Source organism: Lucilia sericata, unplaced genomic scaffold (genome assembly GCF_015586225.1).
Source record: "Lucilia sericata isolate MDLA Ls3-8-SP2 unplaced genomic scaffold, ASM1558622v1 Contig000616F_arrow, whole genome shotgun sequence".
Lineage (NCBI taxonomy): Eukaryota > Metazoa > Arthropoda > Insecta > Diptera > Calliphoridae > Lucilia > Lucilia sericata.
In genome coordinates this window covers 140756-168555 of record NW_023994622.1, presented here as the reverse complement: position 1 = coordinate 168555, position 27800 = coordinate 140756, and the positions used below count along the sequence as shown (strand labels likewise).

General features: G+C 31.6%; 1 protein-coding gene across 1 annotated transcript in view; it reads left to right on the top strand.

Moving 5' to 3' along the window:
* Window positions 1-27800, top strand: part of LOC119606719 (metal transporter CNNM4) — a 35064-nt gene extending 7264 nt beyond the window's left edge. The window contains exons 2-9 of the mRNA XM_037960281.1: window positions 23014-23536; window positions 23596-23811; window positions 23905-24078; window positions 24153-24798; window positions 24868-25134; window positions 25202-25422; window positions 26739-26849; window positions 26916-27800. Coding sequence (XP_037816209.1) covers window positions 23014-23536; window positions 23596-23811; window positions 23905-24078; window positions 24153-24798; window positions 24868-25134; window positions 25202-25422; window positions 26739-26849; window positions 26916-27161 — 2404 coding nt within the window. The 3' untranslated portion in view covers window positions 27162-27800. The remainder of the gene's footprint in view (window positions 1-23013; window positions 23537-23595; window positions 23812-23904; window positions 24079-24152; window positions 24799-24867; window positions 25135-25201; window positions 25423-26738; window positions 26850-26915) is intronic.

Sequence of the window (27800 nt, the reverse complement as noted above, 5' to 3'; positions counted from 1 at the left end):
TAGCCAATCCTATCCTCTGACAAAGCCTAGAATGTCGCTTGAGTTAAAAACTCTTAAAACTCAAGGCACTGTTCCTCCAAAAAAAAAAAACTCCAAGAAACATAATGAAAAAACGTGAAAAAAAAACTTGTAGGTTTTGTAGGTCAAAATATCCGAAATTTCTATTCGATTTCTTTAACCGTTTCAATATCATTGAAAATACTGAGCATCATCATTCAAATGGTTATCTGTATCAATATCTATAGAAATATTCGACATTTTCTTTCAAATTAAATCTTCAAATTAATGAATAGATGTATATACAGTGAATCAACTAAGTTTTTTGCCTACTTTTTTTAAGAGAATTTTGTTTTTTGTTCATAAATAAAATTCAAAAAAACAGGTAAAAAGTAAATTTATGTTTTCCAATTGAAAATAGAGATTGTGTAGAATGGAAAAGCAAGAAAAAAATATTAAAATAAAATTTTTTGTGCATTTGTTGTTGCATTTTATTATTTTTCATCAAAATTTTCACGTCAATAAAGTATTTTGCATATTGAAATTTCCAGTTAATTTCGTTGGGTTTTTCAAATTATTTTTTAATTGCTTTTTGGAATTTATTGTTTTATTGTTAAAAGGACACGTGTTAAGTATTTTTCAATTGTAATTTTCAAAAATCATTCCTTATTGTGTGAAACTGTGTAGTTATTTGCTTTAAAAACGTTTAAAGGGAAATAATGAGGCAATTCCAATATAAAAAATTAGTTTAGATTTTTAGAACAAGTATAAATCAATGAAATTCAATTATGAGATGTTTAATCAATCATTAAAAAATATAAAATATAGAAATTGATGAAATAACACAAAGAATTATTAAAAAAACGCACTAACTTGTCTTTCAAAATCTTTAACTGCCAAAGGAGAGCGACTTGTATCCTAGCAAAAACCATTGAAGTCCTCATTTATCTTCTCCAAAGTCCATATACGAACTTAAAAGAACACTATGTTTAAATTTAGACCTCTAAACAGACCTTAGGTTGCTTGGAAACAATATAAAGTGAACTATCGTGTGGTACGGGAAAAATACTTAATTTAGATATTTACAAATAAAGGCGGTTCTCATCACCTAAGATCCACAAAAGCAATATTTTTCAGCTAATACATATACTTATATATAGTTAGTACCCAAATCAAGAATTACTATCCAAATCCAACTACGCCTACTGTATTTTATTCATAAAATAATGCATTCAAAATATGAGGTAGAATATCAAGATTCTAGCATGTAATAGTTCTATAGTGGTATACGGTGATATCCCCATACTTAGAGTGGCTAGGATGGTACTTAGTGTTAGCTTTATTGAATAAGAATCAATATTATACAATTCTAAATGAAATTCACACAGTACTCCCCAAATAGAGGGGTTTTCCGTAATGTAGTTTTTGTTTATCAATACAAAATGACCAAAACCCCAGATTATTTCTGTTATAATCTATAGATTTATACCCCACAAAAAATTTTTTCTAGGTCCAAATCCATTGATTTCCTAATATATCATGTATCCAATTCAAAATTACTTATTATTTTCGAAATTAAATCAAAGAAACGATAGATTTCATGTTAAGTCAAATATTGAAAAATTCTTGTAGGTATATAGGATAATAAATCGGTTGAGAAATGTCCAAACTTAGTCGTTCCACTACTAAAATATCTAAAAAATGTTATTCTAATACATAATGCAGCAATATTAAAAAAATGAACAAAAAACCTAAAAAGCAAAATACTTTATTGACCTTAAAAATTAACAATACGTTCACATTTTATCAAAAATTTCGTTAATTAATATCACGATTTTACTTTTTATGGTAGAAAATTAAAACATAAGATATTCTTTAAAAAATACAACAAACAAATTGCTTTATTTTGCTAAAAATAATTGTTCAGATAAAGTTTTTTCTTAAAATTTATAAAATTTTACATAGGCAAATTACTTAATTGATTCACTGTATATTTATTAACAATTTATATATATTTCATACCAGATTTTATATCCATATTTTTGTGTAATTTTTTATTTAAATAAAATTTTTGTTTAACATTTTCATTTACACTTAAAATGTCCATACAACAATCAGAATTTGTTCGTTCCAGTGCTAAACATCTTTTTAAGTACAAATTTGATTTTGTTTTTGTAAATTATTCCTTATACACCATTTCGGTCGTATGTTGATGACTCAATTATTTGTTATTTTTTTCGGGTTTTTATTTGTTTTCTTTTCTTCGTAATATCCATATTTATTTTTACTTGTAGTGTATGCAAATTAAAATATTTTGTTTGTTAATATTGTTATTACTTTTTTTTACAATCATACAAGTTGTTTGCCATATCAAACCCTCAAAATGAATATTCTGTTTACGTAGTTGTTTATTTCCTTTATTAATTGGATCAGGTTTCATTTTTGGTTTAATAAAAATTTGGTTATTTTTATGAATATTTTTTTTTGTCACACATTGAGATTGTAAATTTTGTTTTTATGTACAGATTGACCATGTTAATTTGTTTGCTTTGCATATTTCACATGAATTTAATTGCTTTAAATTAAGTTGCAATGTAAACAATATTAGCCGGTATAATAACAGGATATCAATATTATATGTTATGCAAATATAATAGCTTTGTTCCAGAACTTTTCTGGCTAAAGAGAATTAATGAATTTTCTCTTCGTACTTATAAAAAGTACGGGAACAGAAAAAACAAAATTTCTCTTTCAATAAATTTGTATTGAATTTATTCATAAAAATTTCTATTGAAATTAAAATAAAATTGAAAAACTACAATCACACATACTTTTTTTATGAAAACAAATCAAAAATATCAAACATTTTTTGTTTTTAATGTATTTTTTTAAACAAATAATTTATTTGACAATTTTTTTTCTATTTGCCAGGAAAAAATTTTCTGGCTAAAACCTGCAAGTTCTGGCAAAGAGAAAATAATTTTAATTGCTCAAATTTGTTCTCTTTTACAATTTCTGGTAAAAACCTGCAAACTTGACAAGTAAAGGAACAAAGCTAATGTTTTAAATGTTTTGATTTAAATATTTTTTTTTTTTAAATTCCATAGTTTATTGTTGAACTCTCTGCATTTGTAGGGTTGTCAATAATGATGACAGATATTGAGACTGTATTTAAGTGGCTCACGTGGATCCATCTGAATGCTTTATAGTACTATTCACTACTTTCAGAGTTGGACCAATCGGTTCTATTTTGTATATTTTTAAGATTTATATCAAATAACTCCTCCGTAAAAGAGAGAACAGCAGAGCCAAATTAATGTTCTCTGTTTTCAGTGAATGTCGGATGTTCTATAGTCTCCTCTTCCTCCTCATTATGACAACTTCTGCAGTAGTCATTGAATTCGAAACCCATTCTTCTGGTATGATTGTCAATAACAAAGTGTCCCGTTCTTATTTGCTCCCTAAAAAAGCTTAACAGTAAACTTTATTTAGAATCATCATATAGGAAGCAGGTAGTCCCTGAAGGTGGTTTCTGTAAACCCTCCGATTTGAACCATTTCATATACATAGTTTAATTTAAACCAGTAACTTATGTGTTGTATTTTGTTATTGTAACATATATCAATCACTACGCTAAATAGCAGGGGAGATAGTTTGCACCCTTTGGCGAAATCTTAAACTGAAAGCTATAGGATGACTTTTTGTATCTTTATGCGATAGGTAGCATTCCTGTAGAAGCGTAATGATGTAGGGGGTCCAACGCTTTTTCAAAGTCGATGAACACAAGGTTCAGTGGTGTGCTTCATTCGACGGATTGTCGAGATTTGTTGGGACGGAAACCAGCTTGTTTGTTGCGAATGTCTTGCGAGAGAGCATCTGCCAGGCGAGTGTTCAGTATGTTCGCAATTACCTTATTCACCATTCAAAAAGGATGGGGGTTTCAGTAGGTATGTCATGCCTTTCGATGTGTTGGGGACAGTGGCATGTAGATGTTGGGGTGTTTAAAATTTTTGAATAGTGTTCCGCCCAAACATCTAGTTGTCCTCATTTCGATGTTTTTAATTCTCCATTGCTGTTCTTAATGGTTTGATAGAGGAGAACACCTTCCTACCTAGCTGTTTAGTAATTCTATATAAATTGCGGCTCCTGTGGGGCTCTAAAGCTACTTGGGCTTCCCTAGCAAGGTTATCAACCCATTGACGCTTGACTCATCGGTTGTATGTCGCTTATAATCTCGCTCTTTCACTATGAGTTTTAGATTTGTTCAGGTCTGCATTGCATTTGCTCCTTTCCGACAGCAGATCCCATGTTCCATCTGAAATCTATCCCTGCGTTCGGAACAACTTTCTGGTGATGGTCTCTATTGCATTCGGATCCTCTTTTATTGTGCACATCTAGCAAACAGTTTCGCCAGGTTTTGCTAATGGTGATGTGGTCAATCTAATTCTGAGTTTTATGGTCTGGAGATACCCACGTAACTTTGTGATCATTTCTATGAGAAAAGTGCGTTCCACCAATAACGAGGTTATTTGACTATAAAAGTCGTCCTTCATGGCAAGGTCAGTGGTTTTCTTTGGTGCATAGCATTGCACACACGTCAAGTTTCCGGCTCTTGTGCGTATTCTGGCCGTTATTATCCTATCTTAGTGTGATTTCCAATAAGATCCTAGAACTGCATATTAAATTGAACATTTCCTTTTCAACTCAGGGGAGGGTTATACCGCTCATGGCCGGTCGTCAGAACCTCGTTAGTTATCGGCCGATTACACCACATGCAGGTGAGGTTGAAATTTGATTAGGAGAGGCTGTGTAAGCGCTAAACTAAACCATTAGTACTCCAGGTATGCTGTTGTGATTGCTGTGTGACTTCAATACATCTATGATGTACGTCAATACAAAAAAAGCACCAGACTATAGCTTTAGTATGAGATGTCTTCTCCCTTTAAGGATTTAGAACTCATTACATCTAATCCACATACAAGGGATGTATAGCGTCCTAAGACAAGCTTTATAAATCGGTAGCAGCCAGGCAATGACAAGATCTTATGAAACACATGAAACAGTTTCTAAGGTTAATCAAGCAGCAATCGTAATTAAGCCTTGATAAGACAGTTTTAAAACCAATTTGAACTAATGGAATCTATGGTTCCTAATTACGAATAGCAGCAAGCAAAATCAGTATAGAATTTATACAGAGGTTACAATCCAACAGCTTTCGAATTGAATAAAAAAAAGGCCACCTAGATTGTGAAGCTTGTGTGTGCCACAAATCGTTCTCTGTTAGATTACATGAAGGGAATACAAGTGTCGGTTTCTTTCCATGCTATTCTGGAATATTTAACTCCTATTCTGGAATATTTAGCTCGTTATGATATGTCCGGCATTCAAGGTTGTGTGGTATTCGTGTGGTATAAATACCATTTATAAACCATAGGGCTGCTTGGCTGTCGGTGTATATAAACTTCGTGTATTTGGTAGAATCTATGTCTAATCGAATATAAGACTTTTATTTCTTTAAATTTTCATTATTAAGATATTGTAGAAATCTATAAGCATAAAATCTTAGCGGATATGATTCATCAATTCTAATATGTTTATATGTTGATCATTTAAAACGCAACCAATTAAAAAATTGACAAAATAATTATGCCAAAATGACGCAAATAAAAACAAAAACATTTGATCTTTTTAACCAACCGTAAACAAACTTTTAAGATGAATTATTATTGTTAATAATAAATTTCAAAATATTATATATTTTCAAATGTTTGTTATACACTTTTTGTCTATATAAATATACATATATTTTTTATAAAACACAATCTTGTGAAATATGAAAGTATAAATCTTTATTTTTTAAATTTTTCTGGCCTATTTTAATACTCACAATGAGTGCAAATACCAACACTTTCGTCATCATAATATATTTTAAATTTGTTATAGAGATAAATTAGAAAAATATGTTTCTAAATATAAACAAAAGAGAAAATTTTGTTTAATTTTTAATTTAGTTAAATAAACATAAATATACTAAAAGTTAAAGAGAAAGAGAAGAAATTTGCTTATTATACATATCAATAAATATTTGTAAAAGCACACAAATTTTCATTAATAATTTAAAACTTTTTTTTTTTCTCATTTCATTAAGAAAATGTAAACAAAACTTAAAAATTTTATTTATATTAGTTTAGATTTTTTTGCATTGAAATCCATTAAGCATTATTTACATTTTTTCTTTAATTCTTTTTTGCAACTCAAGCTATTTTTAATAAAAATTTATAAAACTTGTGAATGAAAATAATGTCAACACCAATATAAACAGTAGTTGCTTAATTCAAAGAAAATAAAAAAAATATTAATTAAAATTTGCTAAAAATAAACTTGAAATTAGTTCTAAATTCTAAAAAAAAACTCATTTGTTTTAATAATTTTGTAGAAATTTTACTAAAACTAATATTTTACTTAAAAAATTACCTAGTTAAATAAAATTTATTACAAAAAAAATTCACTTTGGTTTCATTTCAAAAAAGTTTTTTTTGTCTGAACACACTCTGTATATAAAAATAAATTTGAACTAATATGTATTATTGTTTTGCAACTATTTTTTATAGAATTTCTTTCAATATGACATCCTGTTATAAATTATGAATTTTTTATTATTATTATTTTTTTAGTTTTCTTAAAATTTTTCTCTTAAAGTTTGTTTTTCTTTCGAGACGAAAGATTGAATGGTGGAATAAAAAAAAAATGATTAAATGTAAACATTTCACTTCTACAGTATAAGCACATTTTTCTGCTTATGTCGTTCAATTTTTTTTTCATCTTCTGTTTCCGATAAATATTTGTTCCCGTTTCTTACGCACAAGTGACTTGCCATACTTATTGATATTTTATACAAGTACTGGGTAATAAGTGTTGCCATTTTTATAACGCACACTATCACCTTTGTCTTAGAATTATTTAGTATCGTTGGCATTCTCCTCTATAGTCTGGACAATAGTCTATAGTCTGAACAATAGGCTAGTCTATTTTCTCGTCTATAGTCTGGACAATAGTCTCGTCTATAGTCTGTACTATAGTCTCGTCTATAGGCTGTACTATAGTCTCGTCTATAGTGTGAACAAAAGTCTCGTCTATATTCTGTACTATAGTCTCGTCTATAGTCTGGCCTATAGACTCGTCTACAGTCCCCTCTATAGTCTGGACTGTAGTCCCGTCTATAGTCTTGTCTATAGTCTGGACTATAGTCTGTACTATAGCCTCGTCTATAGTCTGTACTATAGTCTCGTCTATAGTCTGGACTATAGTCTCGTCTATAGTCTGGACCATAGTCTGGTCTATAGTCTCGTCTATAGTCTGGACTATAGTCTCGTCTATAGTCTGGACTATAGTCTTGTCTATAGTCTGGACTATAGTCTCGTCTATAGTCTGGACTATAGTCTCGTCTATAGTCTGGACTATAGTCTCGTCTATAGTCTGGACTATAGTCTCGTCTATAGTCTGGATTATAGTCCCGTCTATAGTCAGGATTATAGTCCCGTCTATAGTCAGGATTATAGTCCCGTCTATAGTCTGGACTACAGTCTCGTCTGTAGTCTGGATTATAGTCTCGTCTATAGTCTGGTATATATTCCCGTCTATAGTCTGGACTATAGTCCCGTCTAAATTCTGGACTATAGTCCCGTCTATAGTATGGACTATAGTCCCGTCTATAGTATGGACTATAGTCCCGTCTATAGTATGGACTATAGTCCCGTCTATAGTATGGATTATAGTCCCGTCTATAGTATGGACTATAGCCCCGCCTATAGTATGGGCTATAGTCTCGTCTATAGTCTGGACTATAGTCTCGCCTATAGTCTCGTCTATAGTCTGGACTATAGTCTCGGCTATAGTCTGGATTATAGTCCTGTCTATAGTCTGGACTATAGTCCTGTCTATAATCTGGACTATAGTACCTTCTATAGTCTAGACTATAGTCCCGTCTATAGTCTAGACTATAGTCCCGTCTAAATTCTGGAGCATAGTCTATAGTCTGGACTATAGTCCCGTCTATAGTACGGACTATAGTCCCGTCTATAGTATGGACTATAGTCCCGTCTATAGTATGGACTATAGCCCCGTCTATAGTATGGACTATAGTCCCGTCTATAGTATGGACTATAGTCCGGTCTATAGTATGGACTATAGTCCCGTCTATAGTCTGTACTATAGTCCCGTCTATAGTCTGGACTATAGTCTTATCTATAGTCTGGACTATAGTCTTATCTATAGTCTGGACTATAGTCTCGTCTATAGTCTGGACTATAGTCTCGTCTATAGTCTTTACTATAGTCTCGTCTATAGTCTTTACTATAGTCTCGTCTATAGTCTGGACTATAGTTTCGTCTATACTCTGGACAATGGTCTCGTCTTAGTCTGGACTATAGTCTCGTCTATAGTCTGGGCTATAGTCTCGTCTATAGTCTGGGCTATAGTCTCGTCTATAGTCTGGAGTATAGACTCTAATTTCATACATAGTCTGGATTATAGACTATAGTCTCCTTAGTAGTCTGGTCTACAGTCTCATCTATAGTCTGGACTAAAATCAAGTCTATAGTCTGAACTGTGGTGTCATCTACAGTCTGAACTATAGTATCATCTAAGTCTGGCCAAATTTATTTTAAACCTTGCAAAACTTTTCAATATAATTCTATTAAAATATCGGTATATGTTTGTTGCTTGGCAACCCCTATTGTCATAGTAGGTGAGTGTTTTTGGATTATTTAAGATATTTGTTTTACTTTAGTATAAGACCTACATTTTATTTTTTTCTTCATATCAAAAAATAAACAATCAATATATAGAATAATTCCTTACAGATACTTACATACATATATGTTTTACTTATAATACGACTATAAAAAAAAATACAAACACACATAGCAACGTGCATTGTACATATGCGTTTAACCGTAAAACCCTGGACTTTGGGGTAGGTTCTGTATAAGTTACAATATTATTTACTTTCCTACTAACTACTATTTATAGACGTTATTATTGAAAATAAGAAATGAAAGAAAACCAGCTAAAACATTTCTAATTCGATTAATTAACAACTTAAGGCGATGTGCGTTTTTGTGTTGACTTAAGTACGTACGTACATACATACATATGTATGTTTGTAAGTCAATGTATTAAATATTGTTTTTCTTCTAGACATAAAATTCAAGGTCTAAAAATTTCACTTATACTTTTTATTGGTCTGGCAAACATAAATATCTAGTATAGTATATTTTTGTTATTTTATATCATTTATATGACTACCGTAATTTCAAAGTCCAATGGCTTAGATGTGTGTTTTTCTAATTAATTTTACAAATGACATGCAGCTATTGGGAAGGGTAACGTCTAAATGAGTAAGTTTATACGTACATAGATTTCTATTTTTATTTAAAATTAAGAAAATATATTAATTTATACATTTTATAAATAGTTTTTAGATGAATGGAATAAATTTCTGACACAAATTAATGTAAAAGCTAACATCTAAAACCGTGAACTAAACTTATGTATTTAGCTGACGACTTTCTTTACATGTCTAGACATGTAAATTTTCACCGAAGAATTTGTCCAACTACCCTCGTATTCAAAAATCTTATTAGTTTTTTTCAAACCATTTCTTTTTCACATACGATTAAATTCAAAATGTGTGCAAAAAGTTTTATTTTTTTTTACTTTTTAAATAAATTTCTTTTCAAATTTGTATTTTCTGTTTTTTATTTTGTTCGCCACCAAAATTTCATTCATACAAAACATTTAGGTAACCTTGCAAATATTATAATTGTACATTAGACCGACTCACAAATAATAGTGCCTGAGTTACTAGCTTCGAAAACCATTGTTTATGTCATATGATGTTTTAAAAAATAACTTCTTCTATAGTCAATACAATTGTATCAGCTATGGTCTTGACTAATGTATCGTCAATAGTCTGCACTACAATCTCGTTTATTTTCCGCACTTTGCTCTCTTCGGAAGTCTATTAGACTATTGTCTGAACTGTAGTCTCGTAGTCTGAACTATAGTGAAGTTTATGGTCTGTGTTATTATAGTATTGTCTATAGTCTGAACAATAGTCTATATTCTGTATTACAGCCCCGTCATTACTCTCGACTATAGTCTCGTCAATAGTCTGCACTACAATCTCGTTTATTTTCCGCACTATGCTCTCTTCGGAAGCCTATTGGACTATTGTCCGAACTGTAGTCTCGTAGTCTGAACTATAGTGAAGTTTATGGTCTGTGTTATTATAGTATTGTCTATAGTCTGAACAATAGTATATATTCTGTATTACAGCCCCGTCATTACTCTCGACTATAGTCTCGTCAATAGTCTGCACTACAATCTCGTTTATTTTCCGCACTATGCTCTCTTCGGAAGCCTATTGGACTATTGTCCGAACTGTAGTCTCGTAGTCTGAACTATAGTGAAGTTTATGGTCTGTGTTATTATAGTATTGTCTATAGTCTGAACAATAGTATATATTCTGTATTACAGCCCCGTCATTACTCTCGACTATAGTCTCGTCCATAAACAGGGCTATATCCTCATCTAAATTTGACTATAGTCTCGTCTACAGTCTGTACTGTAATGTAGTCATCTATACTGTACTATAGTCTCGTCTATAGTCTTGTTTATATACTGGACTATAGTCTATAATCTTGTCTGTAGTCTGGACTATATTCTCGTCTAAATTCTGGACTATAGCCTCGTCTATAGTCTGGACTACATTCTCGTCTAAAGTCTGGACTATATTCTCGTCTAAAGTATAGACTATAGTCTCGTTTATAGACTAGATTTAGTATCGTCTATAGTCTGGACTATAGGCTTATTTATAGACTAGATTATATAGTTTCGACTATAGTCTGGACAATATGGTCTCGTCTATAATCTATAGTCTCACTTATAATCTCGTCCATAGTTTGAACTATAGTCTCATTCATTCTGGACTATAATCTCGACTATAGTACGCACTATAATCTTGACTATAGTTCGCACTGTACTATCGTCTGTAGACTGGACTATAGTATCCTCTATAATCATGACTATATTCTAGTCTATAGTCTGGAGAATAGATCTATCTATGGTCTGGACTGTAGTCTCTTCTATATTCTGAACTATAGTATCGTCTAAAATCTGAATTATAATCTCGTCTATAATCTGAGCTATAGTCCAGTTTCGTTCATAGTCTGAACTAAACTCCCGTATATAGTCTAGACTATATTCTTGTTCATAGTCGGCCATTGCTAGTCTCAACGTAATTTTTTGAAGAATCATTATAAAACAAAGCAAATTAAATTATGAAATAGACATGCGATTTTACTTTCCATATAGAATGAGTCCGTCTACTGTACATAAGATGGATGATTGTGTACAAACATATTCGTCTGACATTTTGTACATAAACAATATTGTTTTTCTTTATTTTGCCATTGTGCAATTCAGCTTTAAATGATGTCATTAAATGTCTAAACATTTCTCTAGTATATAAATCCTATAGTATAAAACAGAAAAAATAACAACCAAAAAATTCCCCACTTCATTCTGGGGGGTTTTTTTTCTTCCTATTAGACATGAAAATGCATACGAGTGTTAAAACACAACAGTTTTGAGTGTATAAAGTATACTTTATACACTCAAAACTGTTTAATATATTAAAAGCTAAAAATATCTTATAAATTTAGCATGATTTCAAATAATATGGTTGGTTAATTTTTCGGCCTTTTACTGGATTTTATATAGTTTTTTTTTTTTGCTGTAATTGGTTTTTACTAAGGTTTTATCAAATATATATATTCCTACTGTTCATTTGGAATTCACTAGCGAATAAGATGCTTCAATAACAGCAGTAGAACCGAAATCGAAATAGCCCATTCGTTTACATGAAAGTTTGATTCATAACATAGTCTACAATTATTCACATAAGTCGAAGTGCTTTAAGTGATCACCTGCGATGACGGCCTTATTTCAAGGAGGTACTTTTACAACCACTGAGTGAGCTGTTAGACGACTCACCATGGCCTCTTTATGTCTTACAATCACTTTACTCAAGTACTCGAGCTATCTAATTTCTGACCATTGCTGCTAGTTTCGTAACTTCCGTGAGGCAAAAACGTTACTTCTGTTTACAACCACTCTCTGTAGACAACACACTATGGTAAATCTGGTATGAACAGAGAAAGTCCCGACTTATCCAGAAATATAGATTTCACCATGTTGTAGCTTTTTAACCAACATTATCTTCCCGTGAATTTGGGTTTAAACCACAGCCACACCCCGAAGGGACCGCTTTATTATCCGGGATATGACAAAATCCGAGGAACCACATTATACAGCTCTCTGTTTCGACACAAGGTCAAATCTTTCCTAGAAAAGGCCGAGGATACATTTGACACCACAAGTTTATAGTCCCGGCATGTCGGATTCATCCTCTTTTCTCCCGGATTGCAAACATACCAAGTTCAAGGAAGTATGCATAGAATAGATGGTCCATAGGGGTCACTTCGAGTAAGCTAGATCAGAGGATCTGAGGAGCTTACCGTTTCTGTCGTTTGACGGTGAAAATTTTCGGAGTTTTACGAATCGACACTTTCTAGAAGAATGTATCTGATTTTAATCCAACGCCAGGAAGAAATCCTTTCACCGGTTCCTTGCTTTTACAAATGTATAAAAAGCTCTTTTAGTTCTCTACAGTTTTCTTTAGAACCACCTTTTGAATAAGCTAAAGGTTACCTACCAACACGATATTTCTATTGGGAAATTAAGCGGAATAATTCCAAGCCGTATGAGGTTTTTACATCAGGAATATCTTTTCAACATTGATCCATCTGATTAAAGTCAGGTAAATTGTTAAGAAATTCATTTATCAACATATAAAACGATTGATCGATCATTGGTTAATTATGCTGCTCCAGTATGGTCAGCTTCTCTCAGTGATACCCAGTGGAGAAACATTCCAAGCTACCAAAGGACTGTAACGGGCTGCCTACAACACAAACACAATGTCATGTTGACTAAAAAGCTCTTCATGGGAACTTTAACATCGCACAGTTGGATACTCCCCCGAGGCATGTCAGGAAGTATTTTCGTATATACCAGGAAAACATACGAAGATATGTGCAGGATCCATTAGATCAGTCCTCGTATACGGCAGCTTTGAACGACATGAATGTCGTACTTGGAGGTTGCCCATAGCAAATACAGAAGAAAACCTGCCTCGGTAAACAAGAGTAGTTCTGGCACAACTAAGATCGGGATGTAGCAACAGGCTCAACCTACTGGTCACTGCATGTAGTCAGGGTCCTCATGAAACCCACCATATATTCAACTGCTCAGCCAACCCTACTTCACTCTGTCCAATGGATTTATGGGCGCATCCAGTTGAAGTAGCCTGGTTATTTATGTAGAACCCCCCAACTAGATCATTCTATAGTTTTAACTGTTACAACAACAACATATCCATTGCCTTGCTTAATGTAGACGCTAGTTCTAGTTTTAAATTTATGTATGATTATAAAAAATCGCACTTGATTCTAAATTTTTGAAACAATCTAGAATATTTTAAACAATTATCGTGCCTACTTATGATTACATATATTATACTTTTTTTATTAACCGAAGGCAGACAACACTACCTTGGTTACTTGAGACTTTCTTATCGATAAGATTGTCAGCGAAAAATATATAAATAATTTATGTTTATTTTGTCTAAAATAAATATAATAAAACACTTGAATACGAGTATTATAAAAAAGATATTTTTAGCACTATTTTTTATTATATTTATTTGCAAAGATAAAAAAGTTAAATTTTTAGATAAAATTACATTACAATATTCTTATTTATTAATAAGTTATTCGTATATAAAGATATAACAAACTCCTTATATCGTATAAAACGATTCTGTAATGGGTTATTTTTGTTGTAAGCATGATAATTCAATTATTAGAACCAACCAGTCAGAGGTACAGCAGGCCTTTATTTCAAATTTAAAACTTAAAGTGGCCTCCGGTAGGTTAGTGTTCTAGTCTGGTAGACCGGAGGTGGTGGGTTCGATTCCCACCTGAGGCACTGGTTAAGGAGCGCACAACAGGCCCGATAGAGGCCTAGGTGTAATTCTTCGAATTTGATGTATATACATCGTCCTTTCAAACTAACTAAACTGAAATATATAGAAAATATTCCAATATAACTCAATATATTTTCATTATACACAAATTTCAAAATGCGTTTTGCCTGCAATCTTTATCTTTAAAACATTTTTTTGTGAAATAGGTTTGTATATTTTCTAGTACAAGTACTCGCAAGACCATAAATAGTAAAAGTCAGTCTATTACGTACATTATTCGCTTTCAAATGTTCATTATCATTTGATTAAATCACGGCAAAAAGTTAATCTTTTAATATACTACACAATATATGATTTTTTTCTATTTTTTTTTTCTAATACAATTTTTGCCCAAATGTTTGTATATAAGTTTATTCATACGAGTAGTTAGCTAGAGTATTGTATATCAATCACGTGCATTTATATATGAACGTATGTTTATATTTGTATATATTATTATAAATGTATCTATCTTATGTGCTAATCGCTTTATCAATTGAGTCCTCAATTAATAATATATTGTATTATTAGTGTTTTATACTGTCATTTATACATATACACTACTTTGTATATATAGACGATTTATGTATATATATTTTTTGTATTATTAACGTTATAAATGTCCACAGTATGATTATATATATGAGTGTAATTTTCTGCGGCTATCTTTAAAATATATAGTATAAGTAAAAATAATAATCTTATGAAATATGTTATAAATAATAAAATAAATATTAAAAACATTAATGAAATGAATAACACTGGGCATAATGAAAGTTTGGAATAAATTTAATTTTATATCCACCATTGATTTTATCATTCCGTTTGAAACACTTATATTGGTCGTAGACCCACAAAATTATATTGGTCTTTATTCGATTCTATCTATGTTTGTCCATCTTTAAATATGGGAATGAAAATTTCCATAAATATTCTCTATAGGAAAGTTTTGTTTTAAAAATGGACAATAACGGTCCACGTTATCGATTAGCTGCCATACTAGTGACCCACCGAAAGTATCACAATATATAATTACAATACTATACAACAGATTAAAATATCTACATTTACATTGTTCTGTACTGGGCCCTGTATGTTTTTATATTAGGGTAATAACTAAAATTAGGACCTATCACTAAGCGATATTCAATAGTGTTCTAATAACGAAAACCTTTTTCTCGGATTAATTTGGGGCATAAATATTACTAGTCAAAACGATTTCCTAAAACATTTTACAAACAAATTTGTATTGGATACTAAATATGAAAGAGAGATAAACCACAACCCCTATCTTTGATTTTTCTTCTTATAAATGTCGTCGACCAAACAATGACACTTGTTTATATCGAAAATTTCCGATTTTTTGTTAAAAAAAATAAAAATTTTGTTTAGAGTAAATATCGAAAACATGAAAGTGGAAATTTTTTTAATACTAGAAAAAAAATGTGATATACTTGGAAGGGATAGGGCCGATTTGAAATTTTCAAAAAATGTATAAAAAGTTACCACCCTAATGTATGTATATATTTAATAATAAAATAATATACATGTGTACATACTTATGTAAACAAATAATAACACGATGTTTGTTTAATAACAATGCTATTCAGATATCACTAAAAGTGTTGATAATACAACTTTTTTTATAATTGTTTTTCCCCAGACAATACTTGAGTTAATATGTTATACACAAATACATATATTTTTTAGACATATAATGATTCAACTTCTTCTAAAAATTGTATTAGTTCCACAACTAGTTCTAGAATGCATGATTATAACCTACACACGTTCTAATTTGGCCTATGCGTTAGTTCGTTTGTTAGTTAGATTAGAGACGGCCCTAAGCACTAAGACCCGGTTTTGGATATTTTCTGCAGCCCGTGGGTTCACCATAACTGGTTTAATTCACATATGAAAATAAAGGATTTGATTGGTGAGAGGTTGAATATATCATTAGGGGCTAGTGATGCAGATTTATTCCCGACGAGTCTTTAGTGTTGGACAATATGTCTTCAGAGGTTTCATCCTGGCGTTTCCTAGGATAAATTGATGATATCTGAGACCACAGTGCCCCGTAAGTAGTCCCGTTAGTATTCTGAGTTTAATTTTGTTAAGCGATAGGAACTTTTTTGATTTTCCCCTTGATAGCGTAATTCGATCCACGATTCGCATCTTTGTCTGATAAGTGAGCGATGATGAGCTCAGTGATTTTTGTTTGAAGTTGTTAACATTGGGACCGATTTTAAAAAATAGCTAAAGAATTATTAACTCTATTTCAAAAATTTATTTAGCAATTCGTATGCATACCATTGAACTGGTGTAGTACCAATGTATAACTACTGCCACAGAACTGGTTCCCTAAAAACTATTCAGATATACTTAAGAACTTCAACAATGTTCCACAGAACGTTTTTCACAAGTAATGGAGATATCACTAGTTCCACGACGGCTATTCAAGAGTTTAAAGAAGCTCTATTTGGAACAAATTCTATAATCTTACCAGGGCTTTTAAAATTTTAATTTTTTAAACCTATGATGATTCATATACCTACATATTTGTCTTTTTGCTAATTCAAGAGATAACATGTAAGAGTGCTATATTCGGCCATGCCGAATCTTATATACCCACCATCAAATCATCTTTATAAATAAACTTTGATATTATCGATCTATGTTCAATCATATGTCGATATTAATGTGAACATCAGAGAAATATTTTTGGAAGAGGAAATTTAATAAGGGCTTAAGCATGGACCGTGCTCTTCCGAATTAAAAATATTAATTTTGTTTGATCCAATATTTATAACCATAAACTGTTTTTTTGTAAGAGTGGTTATATGAAGGGCAGAGTCAATTATTGAACTATCCTTGTCGGTTTATACAATAATTATTTGTATCTAATGTAGCTGTACTTGTATCTTTAATTCAGTCATGAGGTTTAAAGTAATTATCTGAAGGAAACCGAAAATGGGTGTTTCATTAGTTATCGACAAATCCTCATCAAATTCGGCTGAAAAATTCTAGAACTTTTGGAAGAACTTTTGAACAATACATGAGCGTTAAAGTGATTCTCTGGAGTGAATCTTATATAATTGTCAATTATAGACCTTTTATAAACATTCGTATATAAATTATGTTCGTAAGTCGTAATTATAAGCAACTAATAAGAGTTAAAGTAATTTTACTGAAGTGGTCATTTATCGATCCATCTTCCATGTCAGTAGGAAGATTTCAGTTCCCATAACACTTATGTTGAATTGCATATATCTACTCGTATTTTTATGCCAGTAATGAGCGTTAAAGGCGCCCCTATACGCCCACCTCCGTATAAGTCAATTATGGATCGATACTTCTAAAATTTAGAATGATTTTTGTACATACAAATATTGTTTATGTCGCATTTTTGAGCTTTAAAGTCATTTTCTAATGGGGAAATGCCCCTTAATAGGGGCATAGGGTAGGGGCTCATACAAAACTTATTTATGTGAAATTTCATCGCTGTAGTCGCATTTGAGCGTTACAGCCAGTAACGAGCGTTACAGTCACTATCTAAGGGGGACCTTATATGGAGTGTGCGGTCAGTTATAGACCGATCTCCATAAAATTTGATAAACAGTTTTTGGCTAGTACAAAAATTGTTTACGTAGAATTTCTCTGCTGTAATCGAATTTTTGAGTCAGTAATGAGCGTTAAAGTCTTTTTCTGAAGGGGACCTTATAGGGGGTTAGGGTTAATTAGAGACTGATTCTCATAAAATTTAGTGGGAGGTTTTAGCTAATACGAAAATTGTTTATGTCGAATTTTATAGCTGAACTCGCAGTTTTAAGCTAGTAATGAGCTTTAAAGGCATTTTCTGAAGGGGACCTTACAAGGGGGATAGGGTTAATTAAGGATCGATCCTTATAAAATTTCATAATGTACTTTTGGCTCGCACCAATCTTGTTTATGTAGAATTTTACTGCTGTACTCACATTTTTGAGTCAGTAATGAGCCTAATAGTCATTTTCTGAAGGGGACCTTATATGGGGGGTAGGGTCAATTATGGACTCATCCTCATAAAATTTAAGAAAACTATTTTAGTTCCTATAAAACTTTTTTATGTCGAATTTTATTGCTATATATATGTATATATGTTTCTCAAGGTCAGATATGAGCATTAAAATCATTTTCTGAAGGCAACCTTAAATGGCGGGTAGGGTCAATTATGAACTGATCCTTATAAAATTCCACGAAGAGATTTATGTTCCCATAAAACATGTTTGTGCCAAATTTTACCGCTATTGATGCTTCTCTTAGCCAGTTATGGGCGAAAAAGTCATTTTCTGAAGGAGACTTTATATGGGGGGTAGGGTCAATTATGGACCTATCCTTATAAAATTTTACAAAGAGATTTAAGTTCTCATTAAACATGTTTGTGCCGAATTTCACCGCTATTGATGCCTTTCTTAGCCAGTTATGGGCGATAAAGTCATTTTCTGTAGGGGACTTTATATGGGGGGTAGGGTCAATTATGGGCCTATCCTTATAAAATTGTACAAAGAGATTTAGGTTCTGATAAAACATGTTTGTGCCTAATTTCACCGCTATTGATGCTTCTCTTATCCAGTTGTGGGCGATAAAGTCATTTCCTGAAGGGAACTTTATATGGGGGGTAGGGTTAATTATGGGCCTATTCTTATAAAATTTTACCAAGAAATTTAGGTTCCCATAAAACATGTTTGTGCCGAATTTCATCGCTATTAATGTTTCTCTTAGCCAATTATGGGCGATAAAGTCATTTTCTGAAGGGGGCCTTATATGGGGGCTAGGCGAAATTGTAGATCGATATTGCCCAGTACCAAACAAACTGCATCAACTAGAAGTATCTGTGCAAAATTTCAGCTCGCTAGCTACTTCCATTTGGACTCTATCGTGTTTTCAACAGACAGACAGACGGACGGACATGGCTAGATCGTCTTAGAATCTAATAATGACCCAGAATAAATATACTTTTATGGGTCTTAGACGAATATTTCAATGTGTTACAAACGGAATGACAAAAACAATATACCCCCCATCTTTTTTGATGGTGGGTATAAAAATTATTCTAGTAATCATAAATTATTCATTTTAAAATGTGTGTTAACAGTAACAAAACGAACTAAATTATTATAATTATGTACGTCAAAAAAATTGTTCTATAGATTATGATAACAAAATTGTCTCTGAATACTATTGTATTAGTCAGCTGACTTTTAGAGTATTTTAATTTATCTTATAATGGATTTTGTTTGCCGTAGTTATATCTATGACTAGTGAGCTTTTCCTGGAAAATGTTTACAGTTCTTTTCCAGTCTAAATTTTGCTTTTACTATTCCATTATATTGTTACACGAATTAAATACATATTAACAATTACTCATTGATATGTAGTTGATTATAAAATTTCTTAATAATTGATACTAATTCGCAACTCTCAATTGTCAAATTTGTATTTCTATTTTTAATAATTTCGCATTGGAATGGTTTTATTAATTATTATTTTTTTTAATTATTAAATTTGACTAACAACTATATTTAATTGTTTATATGACAAGTATTTTGTATTTATTAAGCATACATATTTTCAATATTTTCATTTGTTATTCTGGCATACAAACCTCTCGAGTTCATTACAAAATAAATTGAAAATTGTCCACAAAAATATTAAAGACAATTAATACCAATTGTAGCCAAACAAACCTATTACACAATTTACTAATAAATCATAAAACAATTTGTTTGTAGTTTTTTATTATAATATTAATTTTCTTATTATGTACGATGTACAACAATGGCACACCATGCAAGATCATCAAAATTTATCGTCTTTTTAAAGTTGCTTACAAAATTACATAATAAATAATAAATTAAGGGTGTTCATGATGTGTGCTATATTTTATCTTTCACTTTTTCCAACATTTGTATAGTTCAGTTGTAGTTAGGTTCTAGTTCAGTTCAAGTTAGTTCTAGTTCAGTTCTTGTTCAGTTCTAGTTCAGTTCTTGTTCAGTTCTAGTTCAGTTCTGGTTCAGTTCTAGTTCAGTTCTAGTTCTAGTTCAGTTCTAGTTCAGTTCTAGTTCAGTTCTAGTTCAGTTCTAGTTCAGTTCTAGTTCAGTTCTAGTTCAGTTCTAGTTCAGTTCTAGTTCAGTTCTAGTTCAGTTCTAGTTCAGTTCTAGTTCAGTTCTAGTTCAGTTCTAGTTCAGTTCTAGTTCAGTTCTAGTTCAGTTCAGTTCTAGTTCAGTTCTAGTTCAGTTCTAGTTCAGTTCTAGTTCAGTTCTAGTTCAGTTCTAGTTCAGTTCAGTTCTAGTTCAGTTCTAATTCAGTTCTAGTTCAGTTCTAGTTCAGTTCTAGTTCAGTTCTAGTTCAGTTCTAGTTCAGTTCTAGTTCAGTTCTAGTTCAGTTCTAGTTCAGTTCTAGTTCAGTTCTAGTTCAGTTCTAGTTCAGTTCTAGTTCAGTTCTACTTCAGTTCTAGTTCAGTTCTAGTTCAGTTCTAGTTCAGTTCTAATTCAGTTCTAGTTCAGTTCTAGTTCAGTTCTAGTTCAGTTCTAGTTCAGTTCTAGTTCAGTTCTAGTTCAGTTCTAGTTCAGTTCTAGTTCAGTTCTAGTTCAGTTCAGTTCTAGTTCAGTTCTAGTTCAGTTCAGTTCTAGTTCAGTTCTAGTTCAGTTCTAGTTCAGTTCTAGTTCAGTTCAGTTCTAGTTCAGTTCTAGTTCAGTTCTAGTTCAGTTCAGTTCTAGTTCAGTTCTAGTTCAGTTCTAGTTCAGTTCTAGTTCAGTTCTAGTTCAGTTCTAGTTCAGTTCTAGTTCAGTTCTAGTTCAGTTCTAGTTCAGTTCTAGTTCAGTTCTAGTTCAGTTCTAGTTCAGTTCTAGTTCAGTTCTAGTTCAGTTCTAGTTCAGTTCTAGTTCAGTTCTAGTTCAGTTCTAGTTCAGTTCTAGTTCAGTTCTAGTTCAGTTCTAGTTCAGTTCTAGTTCAGTTCTAGTTCAGTTCTAGTTCAGTTCTAGTTCAGTTCTAGTTCAGTTCTGGTTCAGTTCTAGTTCAGTTCTAGTTCAGTTCAGTTCTAGTTCAGTTCTAGTTCAGTTCTAGTTCAGTTCTAGTTCAGTTCTAGTTCAGTTCTAGTTCAGTTCTAGTTCAGTTCTAGTTCAGTTCTAGTTCAGTTCTAGTTCAGTTCTAGTTCAGTTCTAGTTCAGTTCTAGTTCATCTTAGTTCAGTTCTAGTTCAGTTCTAGTTCTAGTTCAGTTCTAGTTCAGTTCTAGTTCAGTTCTAGTTCAGTTCTAGTTCAGTTCTAGTTCAGTTCTAGTTCAGTTCTAGTTCAGTTCTAGTTCAGTTCTAGTTCAGTTCTAGTTCAGTTCTAGTTCAGTTCTAATTCAGTTCTAATTCAGTTCTAGTTCAGTTCTAGTTCAGTTCTAGTTCAGTTCTAGTTCAGTTCTAGTTCAGTTCTAGTTCAGTTCTAGTTCAGTTCTAGTTCAGTTCTAGTTCAGTTCTAGTTCAGTTCTAGTTCAGTTCTAGTTCAGTTCTAGTTCAGTTTTAGTTTAGTTCTAGTTCAGTTCTAGTTTAGTTCAGTTCTAACTAGTTAAGTTCTAGTTCAGTTTCAGTTCTTGTTTGGTACTAGTTTTTTCTACATTAGTTCTTGGTTAGTTCCTGTTCAGTTCTATTTTCATTATAGATAACTTCATGTTCTGTTCTAGTTCTTTTTATTGCTCTGTTCTTGTTTTTTTTATAATTCTGGTCATCAACGTATAAATGTAATTGAAATTATTCCCATTTCATACAATATTTGTACATACAAATAAATTCTTCATTAATTTGTAACAAATATTTGTTGATTATTATTAAATACTTGAATTAATATGTATTTATTTATTTATTTAGTTTATTTCCTTATTTTCCTGTTTACTTAACCATCAATTTGCAACAAGATTAAATGTCCATTATTCATTCATTCTCACAAAGATGAGGACAATTTGTATTACTATTTAAACAACCTAATTTTAAACACTCTACAATAATTAAGAATATAATAAAAATAAATGTGTTATTATAGCAACAAATCTTTTTCAACCGCACACAAAAATTCCGCACACAATAATCCGAGTTGAACAAAGAAAAATAGAAAATAAATCTCATATCAATATTCTATCAGAACGTGCTAAATTTCAATGACGTTTTTATGACGTTCGAATAGACTTATAAAAAATATGATTTTAATTTTTAGCTTCAAACGAAGGAAAACGTTAATAAACAAACTAGTAAAAATATTGCTCTATATGTAGTAGGAATAATACCCGTAATAAACACGTAGCTATAGCAACCGAAATAATAGCAATAGATTAAAGTTTTTGAAGGGTTTTGTGGCAGTTATAGATAAGAGCATTAGATGTTAGTAAATTAAATAGATTTTGGGTTTTATAAGGAATTTTCAATATTATAAATAAAATTTTCAATTGTAGCGATATGTTATTACTTTTTTTGGCGGCTTTTAATTAGTAACGAAATTGTATTTGATTTTTTATTTTAATTTCAATTTTATATTTAGACAAGTTGTAACTTTATCTGTTTGATCAATCACTATTAAATATTCATAGATTTGAACTTTGCAAATATAAGAGGAGTCCAGCAAATCATCGATCACTTTTCGATTATTTTCAACGATAATTGATCGAACCATAGGAAAGACTTTTATTATCTGATTGTAATGAATTGTGATCAGGAATGCGTTATCTTATACAATGACCTTATGCTCTGCTTGGCGTTACATCTTTCCAATAAACTCATTATTCTCTTATAATATTAAATGCATATTTCTCTCTCATAACTAAAACATATCACTCTTACTCTCTCTTTTATTTCAGTATTACTTATCGCCAGGTAAATCCTTTGATTATTACCGGCTTTAGATTAGAATCGAGTACCCATGAGGTAGAATATGATAATGGTATACCCAGTGTTATGAGTGAAACACCATTTACGATACGAATTTTTGGTAAAGGCATCACTGAAGACACCTTAATAGCCTTTACCAACGAACCCAATGAAGCCGGTACACATTGTCAATTTCCAGCCACACTGCTATACAAAATAGTACCTGGTACGGCTAATGAGCATACTGGCCTCTATGAGGGATCATTGCCAAAATCGAAAAAAGATTTTTATTTGTGTGCAAAAATCGATCCAAATGAATTTAAGGAAGGTGCAAAAGGAGAACCTATAACACTGCAATATCAGTGTACCGATTCCTGGTGTATTATACGCAGTCATGAAAGTTTTCTACCACTATGGGTGTCCATTATTATCATATTGGTGTGTTTATGTTTTTCGGCTTTATTTTCGGGTTTGAATTTGGGTCTCATGGCTTTAGATCGTACAGAACTAAAGGTGGGTTAATACTTGAATAAAGTAAAAAAATGTTTTATGATTTCTTTGTTTTATTAAAGATTTTACGTAATACCGGCTCCGATAAGGAACGTGAATATGCTAAGAAAATCCAACCCGTTAGGGATCAAGGTAATTACCTGTTGTGCAGTATACTGTTGGGTAATGTGTTGGTTAACTCAACTTTTACCATTCTCTTGGATGGCTTAACTTCTGGTCTAATTGCTGTGGTGTTCTCTACAATCGCTATCGTTATTTTTGGTGAAATTACACCACAGGTTATTTGACATTTTATATTTATTACTTTCACCTTATTGCATTGTAATGATTACATTTTCGAATTTATTATTCCATTTGAAACGTTACTCTAGGCTATTTGTTCGCGCCATGGTTTAGCGGTGGGTGCAAAAACTATTTTAATTACGAAAATGATTATGATTATAACATTTCCCCTCTCATATCCGACATCGAAAATTTTGGACGTTCTATTGGGCGAAGAAATTGGTAATGTTTATAATCGGGAACGCCTTAAGGAATTGGTTAAGGTAAGTTTTATTTTGTTAAAACTTGGTGTGGCTTAATTGGTCTGGTGAAAAAATAATTCTAACTTTTCTCTTAGGTCACTACTGGCATTAATGACTTGGATAAGAACGAAGTCAACATTATATCTGGTGCCTTGGAACTGCGCAAAAAGACTGTTGCCGATGTTATGACACATATCGATGATGCCTTTATGCTGCCCCTAGATGCTACATTAGATTTTGAAACGGTTTCTGAAATTATGAAATCTGGTTTCTCTCGTATACCCGTTTACGAAGGTGATCGTAAAAATATTGTTACTCTGTTGTATATCAAAGACTTGGCATTTGTTGATCCCGACGATAATACACCCCTGCGAACATTGTGTGAATTCTATCAAAATCCCGTACATTTTGTCTTCGAAGATTATACGCTCGATGTAATGTTTAATCAATTCAAAGATGGTACTATTGGACATTTGGCCTTTGTCCATCGTGTTAACAATGAGGGTGATGGTGATCCATTCTATGAGACTATAGGTTTAGTAACACTAGAAGATGTAATCGAGGAATTGATTCAAGCGGAAATTGTCGATGAAACAGATGTTTTTGTAGATAATCGCACTAAGGTTAAACGTAATCGTAATAAGAAACAAGATTTTACTGTATTCGCTGAACGTCGTGAAAATCAAACTATACATATATCACCTCAATTAACTTTAGCCACTTATCAGTACTTAAGTACTTGTAAGTATGATGACGTCAATATGTTTCGATATAATAATAAAAATAATATTGCTTTCCTTTTATTTGCAGCTATTGATGCTTTTAAAAAAGAAGTTATATCCGAGCAAATCTTGCGACGTTTACTTAATCAAGATATTGTTCACAGTATAAAATGTAAGGGTAAAGAGAAAGATGATCCTAGTCTTTTCATATTCACACAGGGTAAACCTGTCGATTTCTTTGTACTTATCTTGGAGGGTCGTGTTGAAGTGACGGTAGGCAAAGAAAGTCTACTCTTCGAAAGTGGCCCTTTCACCTATTTTGGTACTCAAGCTTTAATACCCAATGTGGTTGTGGGTAAGTTTTTAATTTCTTCTTAAACCATTTTACATTCTATTTCTTTAAATTTTCCTTTGTTCTCTAGATTCTCCCTCACAAATGGGTTCCTTACAGTCTTTAAATTTAGACTCTAAAACTCGTCAAACTTTTATTCCTGATTATTCAGTACGCGCTGTTTGCGATCTTGTTTATATAGCCATTAAGCGTAGTTTATATTTGACTGCCAAAAAGGCTACTTTACTGGAGAAAACCCGTAAAGCTGGCACTGAACCCAATAGTGTTGATATTGACGATGAAGTAGAAAAGGTTAGTTTTTATCTTCTTCTTTTATAAAGTATTATTATAGTTTTAAATATTTGCAAACAAACTTGCATAATTTTCATTTTTATATTTTGTAGCTTATAAAAATTGATTAAGAAATTCTTTTGAAACTTCGGAGGAAGTACAAAAATTTTGAAAATATGGAAAGTTCAGTGTTCAAGTTACTTAATATTTGAAAAGAAAATGATTCAAAAATTCAAGATTTCAAATCAATTTAGATGGTATATTAATAAAAATGAATTGTTTTATTTAAAACATATTTTAAAGATAACTAAATAATTATTCCGATCGGCATACCGTCGACAAGTTCAATTCTAGTTCAGTTCTAGTTCAGTTCTAGTTCAGTTCTAGTTCAGTTCTAGTTCAGTTCTAGTTCAGTTCTAGTTCAGTTCTAGTTCAGTTCTAGTTCAGTTCTAGTTCAGTTCTAGTTCAGTTCTAGTTCAGTTCTAGTTCAGTTCTAGTTCAGTTCTAGTTCAGTTATAGTTCAGTTATAGTTTAGTCCTAGTTCAGTTCCAGTTCAGTTCTAGTTCAGTTCTAGTTCAGTTCTAGTTCAGTTCTAGTTCAGTTCTAGTTCAGTTCTAGTTCAGTTCTAGTTCAGTTCTAGTTCAGTTCTAGTTCAGTTCTAGTTCAGTTCTAGTTCAGTTCTAGTTCAGTTCTAGTTCAGTTCTAGTTCAGTTCTAGTTCAGTTCTAGTTCAGTTCTAGTTCAGTTCTAGTTCAGTTCTAGTTCAGTTCTAGTTCAGTTCTAGTTCAGCTCTAGTTCAGTTCTAGTTCAGTTCTAGTTCAGTTCTAGTTCAGTTTTAGTTCAGTTCTAGTTCAGTTCTAGTTCAGTTCTAGTTCTGTTCTAGTTCAGTTCTTGTTCAGTTCTAGTTCAGTTCAGTTCTAGTTCAGTTCTACTTCAGTTATAGTTTAGTTATAGTTCAGTCCTAGTTCAGTCCTAGTTCAGTTCTAGTTCAGTTCTAGTTCAGTTCTAGTTCAGTTCTAGTTCAGTTCTAGTTCAGTTCTAGTTCAGTTCTAGTTCAGTTCTAGTTCAGTTCTAGTTCAGTTCTAGTTCAGTTCTAGTTCAGTTCTAGTTCAGTTCTAGTTCAGTTCTAGTTCAGTTCTAGTTCAGTTCTAGTTCAGTTCTAGTTCAGTTCTAGCTCAGTTCTAGCTCAGTTCTAGTTCTGTTCTAGTTCAGTTCTAGTTCAGTTCTAGTTCTAGTTTAGTTCTAGTTCAGTTCTACTTCAGTTCTAGCTTCAATTATAATTCTTTCAACTAAAGTATTAGTTTCATTTAAAATTTAATTAAATATTTCTTTTTACAGTTGTTACACTCATTACACGATGATGAACGACCGAATCATATACGCGGTAGCCAAAGTATACGCAAAACTTCAACAGTCGTTGGCAGTAATACAGCGTCACCTTCATTTAATGTAAGTTAATAATTCAATATTCCGCTTTTTAATTTTTATATAAATCTAACAACAATTTCTAAATAGGACTTTTCACAGCAAAGTCGAAGTATAGCCGCTGCCACTACCCAACACAATTCACAGGGCAGTAATAATGATGTAGTATCGCTAAGTAGTCTTATGACTTCCGAAGCGGCTGCTATTGATTACAATACCATTGAACATCATAACGATAGACATAATAATGGGGAAAAGGTAAATAATAATGATGTGGTCACTACACCGCTGTTGCCCAAAACAGATCTAAAGCACAATAATACCAATTCAAAATAACAGGAGCCAATTTAACAGCAGACCATATTGCTGTTAAAAGTTTTTAACAAATATTTTATAAGGTTTGCTTAATAGAAAAGAAAAACGAGCAAAACAAACAAACTTTAAGCCGAACAACAACCAGTTATGCACTTCAAACTTAAAGAAACCTTCCCCTCCTAAACTAAACTAAATTAATAATCCCTTATTATACGTATAGTTTTTGAAATATAACTACTACTAGCTATATTAGTATAACAACTAAACTATTAAATTAAATTAATTTAAATTTTTAAAGTTAGTGTGTTAATTAAAATGAAACAAAAGTCTTCGTATTTTGTCTTTAATTATTTAATATATTTACTATTAATACTATAACCAAAACAACCCCTATAACCACTCGTCCTAACTTTTTTCTCTTTTTTACAAGTAAAACCTAAAAAATACCAAGCAATCGTTTAAAACTAGAACTTCCTGTTTTCTTTTCTAAGTTAGAAAAAAATATGTGATTTATTTTTTGATTTGAAAACAACAAAAATATATATATACTTTTAGATGCAACCAAAAAAGAAAATTAAAACTAAACGAAATTTGAAAATCAAAAAAAAAATATGATAATAGAACATAAAGGTTATGATAATAATTATGACATTTAATTAT